This window comes from Dermacentor andersoni, chromosome 10 (assembly GCF_023375885.2).
Source record: "Dermacentor andersoni chromosome 10, qqDerAnde1_hic_scaffold, whole genome shotgun sequence".
Lineage (NCBI taxonomy): Eukaryota > Metazoa > Arthropoda > Arachnida > Ixodida > Ixodidae > Dermacentor > Dermacentor andersoni.
Window position 1 is genome coordinate 62597121 of NC_092823.1, and position 17532 is coordinate 62614652.

The window sequence follows — 17532 nt, forward strand, 5'->3', positions numbered from 1 at the left end:
ACTTATAATTAAAGGAGCAAAATGTATTCCTTTGTTGATGCCAACAGCAGGATATTTTGGTCCTGGCACACTCAGGGCAGCATTATCTGCGTATCAGGAACATTTGCTTACCGCTCGCCATCTCCACTTAAAAAAAAAGACTCAAAGGAGAATCAAGACAGCCCTGACGTTTTATTTTCAAGCTACTGAGTGTTTTTTCCCAATGATGTCACAAAACAAAGTGAGCGCTCACGTATGAAATAAGGGGAGCCTGTAGTGACTCTCTTCATTAGGATGTAGGTTGCAATGAAAGATGATTTTCATCTGATGATTCAATCAAATAAGTGGCTGACTATAACCAGGACAACAAGGTACTATGAGGCTGCCTGAGCTTCACCTGCAGCCACAAAAAGTAAAACCTACTTCAAGCAGCGCTTAATTACTGATGGATAAGCTTAGTAAGAAATACGAATTGCTTCTTAATGGCTCATTAAAAATGTTAGAAGCATGATAGTACAACACCTAACACGAAAACTGAACACACTGTTTGGTAGTGACAGGTGAACTTATTTGTCCCTTTTCCGTGGACTGCAGTCCACCCGTTAACAACTTCATGTTAGACCCCCAGCGCGAAGACGCACCTGCCTGTTTGGGAACGTGCGCTGTTATACCTTATTCTATTTGTAGTGTGTGATGTCGCCGAATCTTTTGTAATCGCCTTGTATGCACGGCACGAATTGTATGGTATTTTCTAGCGGTTATGCTGGAACTTTCTGCGAGTCATGTATAAATGTCGACGATAAGATAAACGCAAAGATATTATTTAGACGACCGCTCACTGTGCTGACCGCTATCGTTGTGCTTCGAGTGTCACTTGCTTCAGTGGCCGTTAGTGTGCTCTCGACCGTCACTGAAACGTGACAATATTTACCCAGAAGACTGTGTACGGATTTATTTTCTCTTTAAAAATAGATTACGGGCGTCAGAGGAGGCATTAAAGGGGTAGTTCCTAAATATTGATTTGACAGGCATAGAACAGAAAGAAAATGAACATTTAACATGCACATACACGGTATGCGAACGAAACGAAAACTGTGAAGTACAGGCGCGGCCACGGGTAGCGGGAACTCGGGAGCTCGTGGCATCGCTATGCGGAGCGCCACCGACAGGTGCATTAAGAAGCCTTGGTAGGTGACTCGCCATAGTAGACGACTCGCCGGGCTTTCCACCAATTGCTTTTATCGGGACTGCGCCTCAAGAGTTCATGAGATGCCGGTGGTGGGGCTCTCCGCGGATTGATGTCACGACTCCGGTATTCCCCCTAGCAGTCGCCGCGCCCATGTACTTATTATGGCAAACCGCTTAGCCCTAATTTAGTTAAACATCAGCAAATAACACTTTGAGAGCACGTCCCCTGCCAGGTGAACATCTTGGCATTGTGACAATACCTCATCTCCTGGCTGTGCCTCACAGACTGCATTCCGTTTAGATACTTTGAATACATGTCGTTTTCTCGCGAGCCCAGAATGTTCCATCATAAACAACACTATCAACAATGTGTACAAATTGTGGGTCGTCTCTCTTAAACATCACTAGCGCATTTGCCGCATGGTATGTTATTCTGCGTAGTGAGCTACATGGCTTGTACTGTAGTACCTGTAGGCACACACTCCTCAATGCATGTCTCCTAAACCGACATTGGTGTAGGTTTCTGAGCTTTCATAATGCAGGCTTGGTTAAAGATAACCTCAGGAGATGTGTGGCTTTGGAAACGTTCGTGAAGCTCGTTCAAATGTTCGTGACGCTTTGCAAATGTTCGTGACGCAAATGTTCGCGAAGCCTTATAGCCCTGTATATCAGCACTGCGACAGGTACTGAGTGCGTTTATGGGATGAATAATTTTTGTGGAAACTGCAGGCTCGATCATTTCGATATGTCAATGTGCATTGTTATCGATTACGGCAGGCAGACGCGAGAGCTCTCAGTGTAGATTTCTTGCAGCTTTCGGTGCAACAGATTTCTTGTTATAGGTACACGTCTAACATAGGCGTCGAGCAACATTTAATCTCCTGAATTAGCCTATAGTGCACTCGAATCAGAGTGCGTGCCTTCCGCATGATTACGCGCAACACACGCCTTTCAACACGGTTCGATTGACACATTTTTTAAAGGTGCTCGCATTACCGAATATATATGCGTGCGGAAATCAGGCCCGATTACAATAAAAGGATTTGGAAGACATGAATATGCTGGCGCACTTATGTTTATATTGCTGCACAGAGTCACAGATGTGCCACTGGTAAGGCTGTCTTGCTTATTCAATGTCTTAATCTTGACAAAAACATTTTTAGCTTCATTCCGATATAATTTGCTTCAATTAACTAACACGCTGTGGATATTAAAAACACGTGGCGTACAGATGAATGAACAAGTGTTCATAGGAAAATGCGTAGAAATGCTGTTATTGATAAAAAGTGCGGGCCTATTTGCTTTGGTATTACTGCAACATTGACCAATAAAGCCATACCGCAAGTGAGTAGAATTGCATAACCAACGCCAACTGCGCCGACAACAAGCCGTCTGGAATGCTTCATTGTTCGGGAAGAAGCCATTAAGCTTCAGTGCTCTAGATGGGACAGGTAGGAAAGAATACCAGTGTTGAATTACTATGTTCCTATCCAAAACTTGCTAATAAAATACTCAAAGCATGAGTTTGCATGTTATCCGAGCGCAAAGGAATATAATGCGCAAATTCTGTGTGGTATTTGAACTCCTGGTTGAAAATGAGAGTAGCTCCAGAAGTAAGTTTGCAATTTTTCTTCCTTGTTGTGGAAATTGAACTACGGACATACACATACTTTACCAGTCTCAGACTACCCCTGTTTATGTGAGCAAGATTTATTTACCTATAATACACAGCTTTATGAATCCTTGTATTTGCATTTTATATGTCAAAGGCTTGTGCTATGTGTTTTTGGTTGAGGTAGTTATACATTTTTCCATTTAAATAGATTTCTATCCGATAACCTTGGTGCAGCATCTTTAGCATAGGTTCCCTATATAAAGCAGACACATTTCTTTGATTTCATTGCCCGCTAGGACAACATACAAGCACCTACCTGCCCACGTCACCTCATATGAACATGTTAGATTTACCTCATTGTTTCGTTATCCAAGGTTATGGCGGTAGATAAGAAGGCAAAGGCCGTGACAAAATATTCGTGGTTTTCAAGCTCATTGACTCGTTTTCACAGACCTCTGTGGGGAATAATCTACTCGCAGGACAACATCTCTACAACTGATGTCACTAGTAAAACGGCACAATGCCACCTGCGAGATTTCTGAGATTTCACATTATGTATATAGCTGCACGGCTGCTATATGGGACACTTTGAGGTGGGGAACACTGTGGGCGACTCTCTTAACAATCTGGCGTTGCTGTTGTGTCACTTAATTTTGCGTTGACATCGTAGATAATTTCAAAGCTGTTCTTCGCCAACTACCTTACTCTTGGCGCATCCTATATCGTGGGCATGCGCCATGCTCGGAGAATACCGTCGTCACTGTCGCGTAAGCTTCTTCTGTGGCGCCGACGCTTCTTACAGGAGCCTGGCAAGGAACAATAGCATGCACATGCAGAACCATCATGTCCAGCGTATTTTCAGCAGGATATGCAAATGTAGCCTCGTTTTGTATAGTAGTGCTTGATGTGGTATCGCAGATACACGCACAGACGCTACTGCTCGCATATTGTTGTGCGGAGCGCGATGTATCCCAATAATTTTCTAGTGCGGTTGCTGTGCGATACCAGAGACATAACCGATTCTTCCTCCAGGAACTAATACATTTACATTAGGTGGCATTCGGAAACTTTTCCTGTCAAAACGTGGTTCGAGAATGGAGGCTGCTTTGTACCGCGGTGGACACATTGTTGTTTGTCTACAAATAATGAGACATTTGATCACTATTCTGTAGACCGGAAAGATACCGTGTTATTTGGAGACATTTTCCCAATAAGACAAAAGAAGGTTTAAATATTCCTCCATACGCAAGTCATTTCATACTTTTTTTAAATATCCCTGTGAGCCTCCCTGTTTCATGCTTATGTTACATTGCGTTCTTTAACACTGTTGAACAAAGCATCTTTGGCACTGTAAAATGTCCGACGGGTATGCTGAAGCTGTATTGGATTCCTTTTTCCTAGTATCTGCTGCTTACACTCCTAATGTGTACGCTGGGTGTGTTTATTTCGCACTTGGACGTGGTTTGATTATGTTCAAATCACGTTTGTTATGTTAGTTCTGATTATGTTTCAGTAGCCTTACATTTGTGTAGTAGAAACCTATGAACAATTGCCATTAGTTGAATTTGAGCTCATGCCGGCGAAGCTGTTTGAATTTGGGAGTCGAACGCGCAAACAACCGAGTATTGCTTGCTTTTTCTGAAAGCTGAGCTCCCATGTAATAAAGGAAATGAGCAGTTGCGCAATAGCTTAGTAGTTAGTGCGTTCGACTCCCAAATTCACATTGCTTCACTGGTGTGTGCTCAAATTCAATTAGTGGCACTTGTTAAGATTTGCTTTGCTTCATGCTTCGGCAATAGCGATGCTGTCGGTGATAAACATCCTGGCGATGAAAAAAATCATCGTTTGGGAGTCGTCGAGGACAGCAATGGTTGTCGTCGGCGTAGCAGAATGGGCGGACCAACAAAGCCAATACAATTTTGACCACAACTGCTGTCATCGTCATGAAGCACTATAAAGCGTTGTTACTTTTATTCAAACAAACAATTAGATTTCTAAAAGCGTTTAACCTATCGCATACACCGAGAAAAGCCGTCGATGACTTGGCAGAAGTGTTAAATACTGCTACATACATATTGTGTGTTTCTTTTGCACAAGGCGCGCGGACGCCGCGAAGGGGAAATGAACCAAATCCACAATATTTAGGACCCCTCCCAGTAGATGCAGCATGAAAGGCCTCTTTCTTGACTAGTCGTTTTGTTGCTGTGATCAGAAAACGGCCTCTATAAATGTACCATATTGCAACTTCTGGCACTTAAACGGGATTGCTCATCTAACTCTTCAAAGAAAGAGATCATATGGTTTGGAATACATATTTTCCATGCCCCCCTAAACCGGCACAGAACTGAATGTTGTTAACAACATTGTTTGTACCATCAGGAGTTTTGCATTTCTTGCCAGATATCCTTGGCAATTGTTCTTTGAGGCATTGCTTCACAACTGTGTGTGCGGGCAACTTCCATTCGCTATCTAGGGTTCCGCGCTAGATACGGAGCATCGTGGAACATTGAATACATGACTAATAAGAAGACTAGATCATCGCTGGTATAGGTAATGAAGAATCACCGTTGCGGTCATCGAGTAACGGATTCAAAAATAGCTTTCGGGGTAACTAGATACCACATGATGCTCATACGACCAGAAGTACACAGACAATCAATTGGTCATTCTACCAACCCCATGCACCCAGAAAACAAGGCAAAAGAGATTTTGTTGGTTTCTTTGGGGATTTTAACATAAGCCGAGGAGCATGTCCTTCAAAGCTGAATATATGTGTGGTTTCCGCAGACTCCTCTTTGGCATGTCTAGAAGAAGAAAGAACGGAAAGTATTAGGGAACATCAATCAATAGACAAAACTCCTGCCAAGCTTGATACACCTATAAATATTTTATACGATTGATTTTGGAGGAACATTGGGAGAAAGCTTTAGTTCGAGGCGAACTCATTTCGGAGAAAGGACACAGCGAAAAATAGACAAGCACACGAGAGAGCGACACGCACACAGCGCTGACTTACAACTGTTTATTCATGAAGCCATGAAGGAACGAATATATAGGGTGCTACCATGCGCAATATGTGAATGACCGGCAAAAAAAAAATACCTAGAACATCATTCGCAATGCTGATAATAATATCCACGTACCTACAGAGCACATGGAATGATTGCCATTCAATCCCTGTCAAGATACGCTATTTCCCGAGATGAAAGTGCAATCAGAGAACCGGCGCACAAGCTATCAATTTTCCTAATAAAATCTGCTTCAATGATTTCACGTGTCAGCTGTGAACTATGTTTATACAGCACTTTGCTTTTTTACTAGTAGGGCTTACACTCGTGGTCGCGGCAATAATACCCAGATGACCCTGCACCGTGTTGGACAAATTGTTATGCTTCTCCCTGAGACGGTCATTGATTCACCTTCCTGTCTGTCCCACGTATTTTGTTCCACAAGAGAGAGGAATCACATACACCACGCCAGTGATGCAGGGCACTAAACCCTTCCTCCCTTCCTGTTTTTTATAGTACAATGGCCACGCCTGGCTTGCGAAGTAACGTTGCAAAGCTTTGGCAGTTTTTCAGCAGCGGAATAATCTATCGTAATACGAGCACGCTGGCCTACCCTCTTCAGTTTGTGGGACAAATAATGTTTAACGGAAAGTACCCCAGGTTTTTTTCTCTTATGCACTGGCGGACGTGGTGCTCGATTATATTGGCAATGCTTGATTTGGTTAAAAAGCTTTTCTGCGACAGCTGATACTAAAGCCAGACAACAAGCGGTCAACTTGTGCATGAAAACTTTTTGCTTAGAATGCGGACATGGCCTAGTCAGGATACTGACGAGGCAGACATTAACGATTTCTATTTTGACTACAACTGCATCTGCTGACTGGGAAGAGAGAAGCGGTTAACCAGTCCTTGGTTTGAACGACCAGTACAAATGTCTACTGGACATGCACACCCTGACGTACAAAAACCTTAAACAGTTATTTTCGGGCAGCTCATGAATAAACTCCTGTATGTTCGCACTGTGAGCGTGTCGCTCTCTCGTATCCTTGTCTTTCTAGCGCTGTGTCCTTTTTTCACTGAACCACCAGCAATCCCAAGCTCCCACGCTAAAACTTATATCTTCCAATGCAAATGAATGTAAAACACGGAAACACTTTTAAGAATAGCAGTGGACTAATTTGACAGAAAATTGTCGGTTTTGAGAGAACAGTTTCTAGAAACTGTACTGATCTTAATTTTGATATAAAATGTCGAGGCTCTTACAATATTTACGGAAGATTCGTAGGTAGAAAAAGTGAAAAACGCAACTCATAAACGCTATAGCCTGCGCGGAAAACCGATATCGGTATTCGGTAAACGGCATCTGTGAGAGTATCCTTTTCAAATGGATGCTCTCGCGAGTGCATATATAGATTTATATCTCGCGTGATTTTATTGCTGGTTTATTGTACCATTATGTACCATCATACATCAGAGAGGTGTATCACACAAGAAATCGTTGTGGTTTAGGCATAATAAGAGGTACCATTTCTGGAATTACTCAGTCGTTGTTTATTGATAAGTTATAGTTTCCAATTTGATAATTGCGTTTTCTCTGATTTCGTAATCTTCAATACGGTTGCTGAAAAAAGTTACGGCACCATTTTGCTTGCTAGAGGCCGCTTGCGAAAGTCAGTTGAAAAATAATTCTTACTTCTAGCAAGAAATATAATAAAAATTGCTACAACGACAGAAACTTTTTTTTGTTCCGCTCTGTTGAAATAGATCGCAGCTCACAACTTAGAGCTTCATCATATCCTGTAGAACTGTACATTGCTTTGTAAATGAGGTAATATATGTCAGCTCAGAAATTATATTGTGCTCAGGTGAGATATTCTTTTAGACGTAAGATATTTAGGCCAATCTTTTCTAACTTTATATATATATATATATATTAATAACGAAAATGAACATATTTCTAAAATCACACCTGAAAACAACGCAAAGTGCTTCTTGCAGCTGTAGCGTGGTTACACTTATTGGAGCACGTCCTAGTCAGTTTCTGTGAATATTCCAACAAAGCACGTTTTACCTAAATGCGAAGGTTCCACTAAACTTGTGTAATTGGACACGCTGTGATATACGCTATTTTAGTATGCAGGGGAAAAGTCTCCATGATATTGCTTCCATTTCTGTTGCGTTTCGGACCGAAATCAAAACACGAATAAATAAGGAATTCTTGAATTTTGAGCTGTGATTAAGCGAATATCTCCGCCAAATTATGCTCATATAAGTTCGTTTCATCAATACGACGCTCACTCTAACACTTAGGTGCGCTATTTTTCAGGCTGGGATTAATATGCACATATCGAAAACATGAAGTAACCTACGCTTTGCAGCACCTACTACCCAAGAAAAGCAGTTGATCATCGTAAGCATTCGCTTTTGTTACCGTTATTTCTACTTACTTTCTATCATGATGTTTCTACTCGAAATAAACAGTGTTTACACCATTTACACCCTACAAACCTTTCCCGTAACGCACTGCATTCCATCCGGTAGCTTAGCTTCCAGGCATATTCTTATTCTATAGCTCGGTGAATGGCAGCAATCCATTTTGCACTCCTTGGCACCACGTTCAGTCTGAAAAGAAAACCACAGTTCTCGTGATTGTTTTTATCCTCCTGACTTCTCTTCAATAAACACAGTTTTGTCGGCTTGTAAAGTATGCTTTGTAAAAAGTCAACCACTAGGGGGCACTTTCTCAGGTATCCGTCTCCACCTTCTGTTAGAAAATGCATTCGCCTTGCAGATTTTATCACCCTTAAGTGCACAATAGAGGCTTATCCGAACACAATAACTGCACTGTGAGCGCCGTTTGAAAACATCTTTACACTCTTAGTCAATACCGGCTTAAAATGAACGCATGTAACGCGCAAAGTAGATCAAAATTTCGACGCTTATTATGGGCTCACTCCAAGCAGCCACTGCATATGCGGTCTATTTTAAGCGGTTCTTGCATATACGGCCCGCATTTACCGGCCCCATTCGTTGCAGGAAAGGGGCCACTTACAAAATGTCACGCATAAGCCAAACCATTATGCGGTACTTCAGATCAAATCTGTCCACCTTAATAAGAGCTCAAATATTCTGCGGCCCTACGAGAATTTTTATGTAATTTTTTTTTCGACAAGAGCCACCCCGACGGGTTTTGCACGAGGTTACAAACACACAGCTTAGAGCCACTTCATAGGAAATGGGGAAGACTCGTCACACAGACATCGAAACACACATTGCAAAACATCGACAGGCTGGGAATGGAACCAGGGTACACCACGTGACAATCAAACACTGTAGCCACCACACCACTCGCTACGCTGACAGGGAGGATTCGCATAGCCATTTGTACGTACATTTGTGCTTCCGAGGCTGCCGTCTTATGTCTGTTGGTCACCGTCGCCATCATGTGTGGTATTCATATATTGTGTAACTGTTGCCGATGCTTATGAGGTAGGTGATAGTAAAGATGTATTAGTATACGCTTTCAACAGCTGTCATGTGCGGCGGAAATGCTAAGAGTTGTAAGATAACAGAGGGTGGGAGCTACGCGAAAACAAGCTGCTTCGTTGTTGTTCTTCAATGTTTTGTCTTTATTCGCTACGCTGCGGATTGTACGCTGCAGTCACTTTTTAACCGAGAACTTGGCTTTGTCTGAGAAACTTTGAACCTCGTTCAGTCGAATATGATCCGCCGCCAACATGGACGCCTGCAAATGTAACTGACTGCACTTGCTTCAAAGTTGCGCTGCCTCGTCGTTATACCGACAATACGACTACACTATTCCGAGATGTCGAATAAGCGGGCGGGATTTTGCCGGCATGTCCAAGTTTGTTGAACGGACGAATATTTCCATTCACTTCCGCATGCCGCAACAAGGATGCACCGTCCGGAAGACTGACAGATAAAGCTTGTGTAAGTACGATAAAGATGGTCCCGAAACGTGCGTTTGATGCGGCACCGTTGTAGTTATCGATTCATTGTTTATTTCGGAGCAGCAAAGCGCGTCACCATATCTTTCGTGACCCTAACGTAAGTGTGTGTACGTTATGCTCATATCGCTAGGCAAATATCGGAAGCTTCACCGCTTTGCACGCGCTAGCTTGTTTTCACCTATTTACATGCCATGTGCGCGTCAGCGCAGCTACCGTGGCCGTGTCTGCAGCGTTCTCAAAAATTAAAATTAAATTGTGGTGTTTTACGTGCCAAAACCACTTTCTGATTATGAGGCACGCCGTAGTGGGGGACTCCGGAAATTTCGACCACCTGGGGTTCTTTAACGTGCACCTAAATCTAAGTACACGGGTGTTTTCGCATTTCGCCCCCATCGAAATGCGGCCGCCGTGGCCGGGATTCGATCCCGCGACCTCGTGCTCAGCAGCCTAACATGCAGCGTTCTCGATATTAAAGGAAGGAAGACAGAAAAGAAATGAGGGTATGGTTCAACAATTTACATTGTGGGACTTAACATACCGAGACTGCTGCGGATTACGAGGGAGGCAGCATTGGAGAGCTCCAGATTAATTGTGACATCCTGGGATTAATTAACGCGCACCTAAACGGTGACACAGGAGTCTTTGCATTTCCGTCGGAATGCGACAGGCGGGGCCGAAGCGTTAGAGCCTCCAGGTTACCGCGTCAAGTGTCGTCAAAATAGCGATTCAGCTGCTGGAAAATGTATATCGAGGTGCTATTTTGCCTGCCTGTCGAAGCTGATGCCGGCTCCATTCCTAGCCTTTCAAGTCGATGGCTTCGAAGGAAAATGAACTTGGGATAATGGCGATGTGCCCATTGCCTTGTACTACATTTGTGTGAACAGCACTGCTGCAATGAGCAATTTCTGCTGTCTGCAATGCCAGAAAATCTCCGTGCGGAAGACGAGCCGCATTCATGCACCAACTACTTTTAGTCATCCATATGTCCCATGTTCATGTATATATATATATATATATATATATATATATATATATATATATATATATATATATATATATATATATATATATATATATATATATATATATATGTATATATATATATAACACAAACTGTATTAAGCCGGGACGACGCTATTGTGCTGTGCGTCATGTGAAGTAAGGGGTATAACTGAGGGGTATAAGCCCGCATGTGTATTCCTTTTGTGCAGAATGGCTGCTCGGGCTTGTCGCCGTACTGCATAGTAGTAAGGGCTTATATGACGTGCGAAGGGGTCCGCATGAATTCTTGTCCTTAGATCAGGGTGCCTAAATGTAGTCTGGTCTCCCCATAACTTTGGCGTTAGGGACCAGCGAAGTCGCGTTAGCACGAAGCGCCCCTGGGGTGTTGCGTTCAGTCTTTCGTGCTGGGCCATGGGGGTTGCTGAGGAGAGTTCTTCGTATACGTTTGACATGTTCAGTTCGCTGAGGTGGTCTGCGCTCGTATTTTTGGGCAGGCGAAGCGCAGCTTCGCAGGAGATTTGGATCAGACGATTTGCTTCGTCGATGTCGGTTTGTATGGAGGCTTCGAAAGGGAGAGCGTAGATGATTCTGCTTCTGACGAAGGCCTGCATAAGTTTCGTAATGTCTGTCGCCATCCTACCCTCTCTGTTACGCGCAATTCTGGCAATGATGCTAGTAATGCTGCTCGCCGATGTTAATAAGATCGACCGCAGCAGCTGTCCCATCTCTCGCGGCTTTCCAGGGTTTGGAAACACAGTGCTGTTGTACGATTTCCATGGCACTGCTACCTGACCTCCCTAACTCCTGACGTGATCAGTGAACAGATACACAAGCAATCCGATGGCCGTGTCACTGAGATTACGGATCATATCATTGATGACGCGGTCTGGTCCTGGTACCGTGTTCTTTTTGAAAGACTACGCGTCTGCACAATATTCCACGAAGTTGATGGGGACGTCCATATCTTCGTTGACTTCCCCATGGTGCTCATTGGGTGTTGTGCTAGGTGCTTGATCCTCACCAGTGTAGGTGGTCTTGATTTATTGCAATAGCTGTCTTCCTCTCTTGATACTCTCCTGGGAGTCGCCGTATCACATTAGCCGTCTCTGTGCGCGTACTGGGCGGATGCAGCATGCATCGAAGTACGGCCTATGACTTCTTTGTGCTCAATGTGCCTTTAACGGAGTTACAGAAACTGTACCAGTTGCTGTTGTTGAGTGTTTAAACGTAGGTGCTTGCTTCTACCTCCAATTGGTCGATTGGTCACCCTAGCTTGCGATTGTGGCGGCGTCTTTTCCACCTCTTGCACAGACTTTACGAGCTTCCTATAGATGGGCAAGGTGGATGTTTATAGGCGGCCTGTCCGGTGTGGTTTTGAACTCCTAAATGGAGACATTATAAGGTTCCTTTAGGATTTTACGCCACTCTTCAGTAGTGACCCGTGTCAAGGCGATGTCAGCTGTCCTTATCGATATTTATTCCAGTCCGTCAGCCTGGCCGATTCTATGGGTAGGTGGACTTTTGCCACGATCAACGTAGTGCATAGAATGTAGCAGTTGCTTCCTAAGTTTTCCTCGAGGTTTCTCCAGGTAACCTCGAGGAAAACTTAGGAAGCATGGCTGATAATGGTAAGATCAGGCCTAGTGTACAGAGCCACGTTGTTTCCCATTCTTGTAATAACTCTCGCGTGTGTGAGCAGCAGTATCTCGTGGGCGTGGTTGATGCGAAGCAACTTGATTCCCTCACTCGTATGGCGCTTGTACCGACAGTCGGTGGTCGATGGATTAAATTCACCAAGGAGAATCAGTCGGTTCTGCTGTTAAATCGGTGTGGATGCGTGGTTGAGGGTTGTAAACATATCGTTCCCGCGTTCGGGACTGTACACGTGGACAAATATTCACTTATGCTGTCCGTTCTTCAGCGTCCAAATGGCGACTATTTCATGCTGTGTTTCCATCCTCGGCGCTACGGTCGCGGCTACGGCTCAGTCCTTTCTTGCGAGAGTCGCTACACCTGGCTGGTTTGGATCGATGTAAAGACGATAAACCACGATTGGTCTTGGTGCTTTGCCGACCTCTTGTAAGCAAATGATGTATGGTGGGACTAGCACCACCTTGATGTATGTATTGAGTGTAGCTTGTTTGTTATGTAGTGAGGGACGTTTCAATAGCCAAAGAACAAGATTCTCCTATTGTCTAGGTACTTTGCGAGTCATGTTAGGGACAGCCCAAAGTTGCTTCCTCCATCTCCGCGGTTACGATGCATTTGATAATCGGCTCATTGTCGCCAACGGTAGGCGGTCGCTTGCGGGTCGTGTTAACCCCTTGGAAAGACTCATCCACGTACTGTTGGAGCTCTTGGAACTCCTTCTATATGGACGGTATATGGGTCTTTATATTTTGTGGTAGTTCCTCTTTTACTTGAGGGAGCATACCTCCCATTTGTTGTGTGGGAGCGTTTTTTGCGGCTCCGCGAAGAGTATGGCAGGTTATTTTGGTGAACGTGGTGAGGTGCGCAATGGGACTCTCGCGCATTGGAGATGTTCTGGGTGTGGTTGCTGCAGCACAGATGAGACTTGAGAAATCACAAGCCAAAAATGACGAAATTCTCGTCGCGATTGCCACAAGATCAAACCGCATCCAATATTGAAATGCCTATAGCAACATGGTGCCTTGAATGTACAAAAATTTGCCTTCGTTCCATGGTGGCTCGAGTGTCATCTGACATTTCCCAAGTTGCGATAGCTGTTCCGGCTCGTCAAATTGTTTAGTCGTTTGTGACGCGGTGCTTCCCCACCCTTCGGCGACGTTCTTCGCAACGCAAGCAACCAGTTTCCGACAAGTTCCTGGTCTTCTGAAGCCTCGACTGCCTTCACGGCTGCGAAACAAGCCGTTGCACTTGCAGTGGTTCTTATTCATCCAATATTTGATGCTCCATTTGGAATTGTAATGTAAGCTTCAAGAATGTTCATCCGAGCTGCACTTCCCCAACTTGTTGTCTTTGACTTTCTGCACAAAACATCGTGTTATGTATTGAAGAAAGAAAATAGCTGGAACGGTAACGCATTTTTCCAGAAAGTTCGGAAAGTGATATCTCGAAACTGGTGTCATCTTGAGAATTCGTTTTAAGTGCAGCCGCTATGACTGTATTTGTAAATGCAAGTACATGGCGGCACTTGTAAATTGTGACATGAGCCATAATGTAATTAGTTATAAACGCAAATGTCTGTTTGTTAATTAGTCGATAATATATTTAATTTTTCGTTCTATGCAATCTCCGCGTCTTCGAGTAGACCAGCTTATGAACAAGAATTGTGCTGCCTGCCACAGGCAACCTTTGAAATTTTGAAAGTGTTCTCTCAAACACCACGTATATTGTTTTTTTTTTATTTTTTGCTTAGTTTTTGGCGCATATAGTCCTACATGAACGTAGTGCGCGATAAACCTAAATAAAAGCAGCGCCAAAAACATGTCGAGGTCGCGCGCTCACCATCAATTTAATAATTTGAGGCAAGTAAGGCCTTGATTCATGTGAGTAGTTGCACCACTGTGTTAGTTCCAGAGGGTGAATCAGGGAATAACGCAAGGTCATCTAGTCATTCAACTTATTCCAGCCTAAAGGTACAGGGTCGACCAATCACATTTATCTGGTTCTTGAAAAAGCTTCTCCATAAGGGGAAAACAATCCGTAAGGTATTCTCACAAAATCGCAAAGCAGATGAGACGTCATGCAATGCAAAGAAAAATTGTATTGTTGTTTTTCTCAGAGATTCATATACAAGCTGCTGGAAAGGTTTTTACACAGAAATAAAAACCAATAAAACTCCCCAAGGTTGACGACTGGGCGTGTTGGTATGGCATATTAGAGGTTGGATTGCGCAACATTTTGACGAGACACACAGAAGAGACACACACCACAGAGCGCTACTTGCAACTATCGTTTTATTCCCTTGTCAGTGGAATAAATACAGGAAGATTACTGTATTTATTCCTCTGACAAGGGAATAAAGCGATAGTTGCAAGTAGCGCTCTATGGTGTGTGTCTGTTCTGTGTGTCTCGTCAAAATGCTGCGCAATCCAACCTCTAAAAACCAATAAATGTGGTTCATATGCAATGCAACAAGATCACTGCAGACTGTTAGTATTTCTGCTAAGCATATGGCAGTAGTCTGAATTATCAAAGATTCCAAATGCATGATTGGTAGCAGGTTTCTATTGGAGGCGACAATGCATCACTCATCACAATTCATTACGTGCCCAGTACACACACCATGCTGTCCGACAGCGTTATACAACACTTTCTTGTGCTTCATGTCATTAACTTTTAATGATTTGCATCTGTATAGTGCATAAAGTAGTGTGTTCTTTCAGTCTCTTCGACGTTCTTTATGCCGCAGTCTCATATTATTCTGATAGCAATCATACTGTCACGGGGATTCACGAGCACACGGCGAATAGACGAAACTGGATATTACAATATTTACAGGCTAATGCCGCAGAAGGGCTCGCAGCACCTCAAGTGGCATGTCCTGTGTTTTTTCTCTTCGCAGAGCGAAGAGAAAACGAGAACGGGAAACAGGAACGCTTTCAGGGAAAACTAGGGTGGCGCTTTTCCTGGTATTAAGAGAGAGGTTAATTTCATCAAGCCATATTTCTAGGAGATTCGTATAATACTGTGGTGTTTGATTCAAAACATGCAAGTCTACCGATGCAGCAAAATGCAATGTCGTCACGTATAAGTACACATGCACATTCTGTTGTAAAGGTACAATACTGAGTAAAACATTAAGTGGCAATGACGATAGGACTGATCCCTGTGGTAGACCTTTTAACTCTTTATATTTTGATGAAGACAATCCGCTTAGAGAGCAGTAAAACTCCTTGGCGTCTGAAAATTCACAAACCTACGCGACAAAATATTTTGGCAGCAGCATTAGGCTTACATGTTCGACGCTGTCAGACGCATTAGGGATATTTGTAGTGACTAAGGTTGCATATTTTTTTTTACATCAAGCTAGTTAAATACGAATTTCTAGGTCGAAATACGACTTTCTAGGCCCTGTCAGGAGGTATGTTGCCTCCTTTTGCAGCGCCTATCTATATATTTGCAGCGCCTATCAATGTATGTCCAAATAAACTCAATTGATTGATTGATTGATTGATTGATTGATTGATTGATTGATTGATTGATTGATTGATTGATTGATTGATTGATTGATTGATTAAAATGGGCACACCAAATCGAGCTCCCTCGTCTGAAGCCAATTTGGTATGGGCTCGAAATGATGTTCTTTATCAACCAATTATCTAGGCGGTCGTGTAAGATTCTTTCGGCGTGTTCCACTACATTATTTATTTATTTATTTATTTATTTAGAATACCTTACAGGCCTACTTAAGGGCATTGGGTAAGGGGAGACACAACGCAAGTGTTTCAACACGAGTAAACAATATAAATATCAATACAGGCAGTCACAAGATAACTAAAGCAATGTTCAAAAGAATGTTTGTCTAGTCTAAGCTTTAGACAGCGTAAACACAGTAATATAGTCATACACACAAAAATACAAGTGTGAAAAACAGGCAAGGAAAGCAGGTCACTAACATGCTTACACAATGTTACAACAGGAAACTTTACAATTCTTCACGAAATGCGTCGCGATGTGTTAAGCACGCAATGTTATCAGGAAGACTGTTCCATACGGTTATCGCACATGGCACTGCTGATGCGTTAAATGACAATGTATTGCCGAATATGCGATTGAAACTATGTCTATTGTTAGGGCGACGTGACGTGCGCGCTGGTACTTCAAGCGGCAACAAATGAGGTATATTACCATGAACGTATCTATTGAAAAGGCAAAAAGACTTATCGTGCGACGATCTTCAAGTGGCTGGAGTGAAATATCTGCTTTAATCTTAGTTACGCTGCAAGTTCTGTCGTAGTCGCTTGTGATGAAGCACGATGCTCTGTTTTGAATTGATTCTAGCATATCAACTAAATAATTTTGATGTGGAGACCATACTGATGACGCAAATTCTAACTGTGGGCGAATAAAAGTCTGATATGCTAATTTACGAACTGTAGCCGGGGATTTACGCAAGTTCCGTCGAAGATAACCCAGAGGTTTTGAAGCTCTTGCACAGATAGCTGTTATGTGTGTACTCCAGGAAAGATGAGTTGTAAGTTCAATGCCAGGGTACTTGTAGGACGATGTCGGAGGTACGGCGGTGTAATTTAGGACTTAGGAAAAGTGAGTTTGAATGCTTTCGCGAGTAGGAGATGACTTTACATTTGTCTGAGTTGAGGGTCATCTGCCGTGTACTGAGCCAGGAACTGACAAGGTTAAGGTCGTTCTGTAATACTAAGTGGCCATCAGACATGTTTATCGTACGGTATAAAATGCAATCGTCTGCAAAAAGCCTTATCTGCGATTACGTGTTTTGTGGTAGGTCATTAATAAAGATTGAGAAAAGAAGAGGACCAAGGACACTGCCTTGCGGTACGCCAGAAGTACCGTCAGAAATAAGGGATGAGTGGTTATTAACAAGAGTGAACTGTTGCCGCAAGGAGGGAAAGTTTCGGAGCCCAGATACAGTTAATGAATCCAGTCGGAGCGCGGATATTTTTGAGATAAGGCGACAATGAGCGACAGGATCAAATGCTTTCGAAAATCTACGAATACACAGTCAGTCTTTTGTTTGTTATTCATGCTGGAATGTAATTCTGTTGCAAATTCGAGCAACTTAGTTTCACAAGATAAGCCTTTT

At 43.2% G+C, this 17532-nt stretch overlaps 1 protein-coding gene across 2 annotated transcripts in view; it reads right to left on the minus strand.

The window, feature by feature from the left end:
* Positions 1–5485: 5485 nt before the first annotated feature.
* The window catches only part of LOC126543857 (venom metalloproteinase antarease TserMP_A-like), a 36792-nt gene continuing 24745 nt past the window's right edge, over positions 5486–17532 (minus strand). For both annotated transcript variants that reach the window (XM_050190990.3, XM_055062399.2), the window contains 2 exons: positions 8299–8412; positions 5486–5586 (listed from right to left, as the gene is read on the minus strand). In XM_050190990.3, coding sequence (XP_050046947.2) covers positions 5539–5586; positions 8299–8412 — 162 coding nt within the window. In that variant the 3' untranslated portion in view covers positions 5486–5538. The remainder of the gene's footprint in view (positions 5587–8298; positions 8413–17532) is intronic.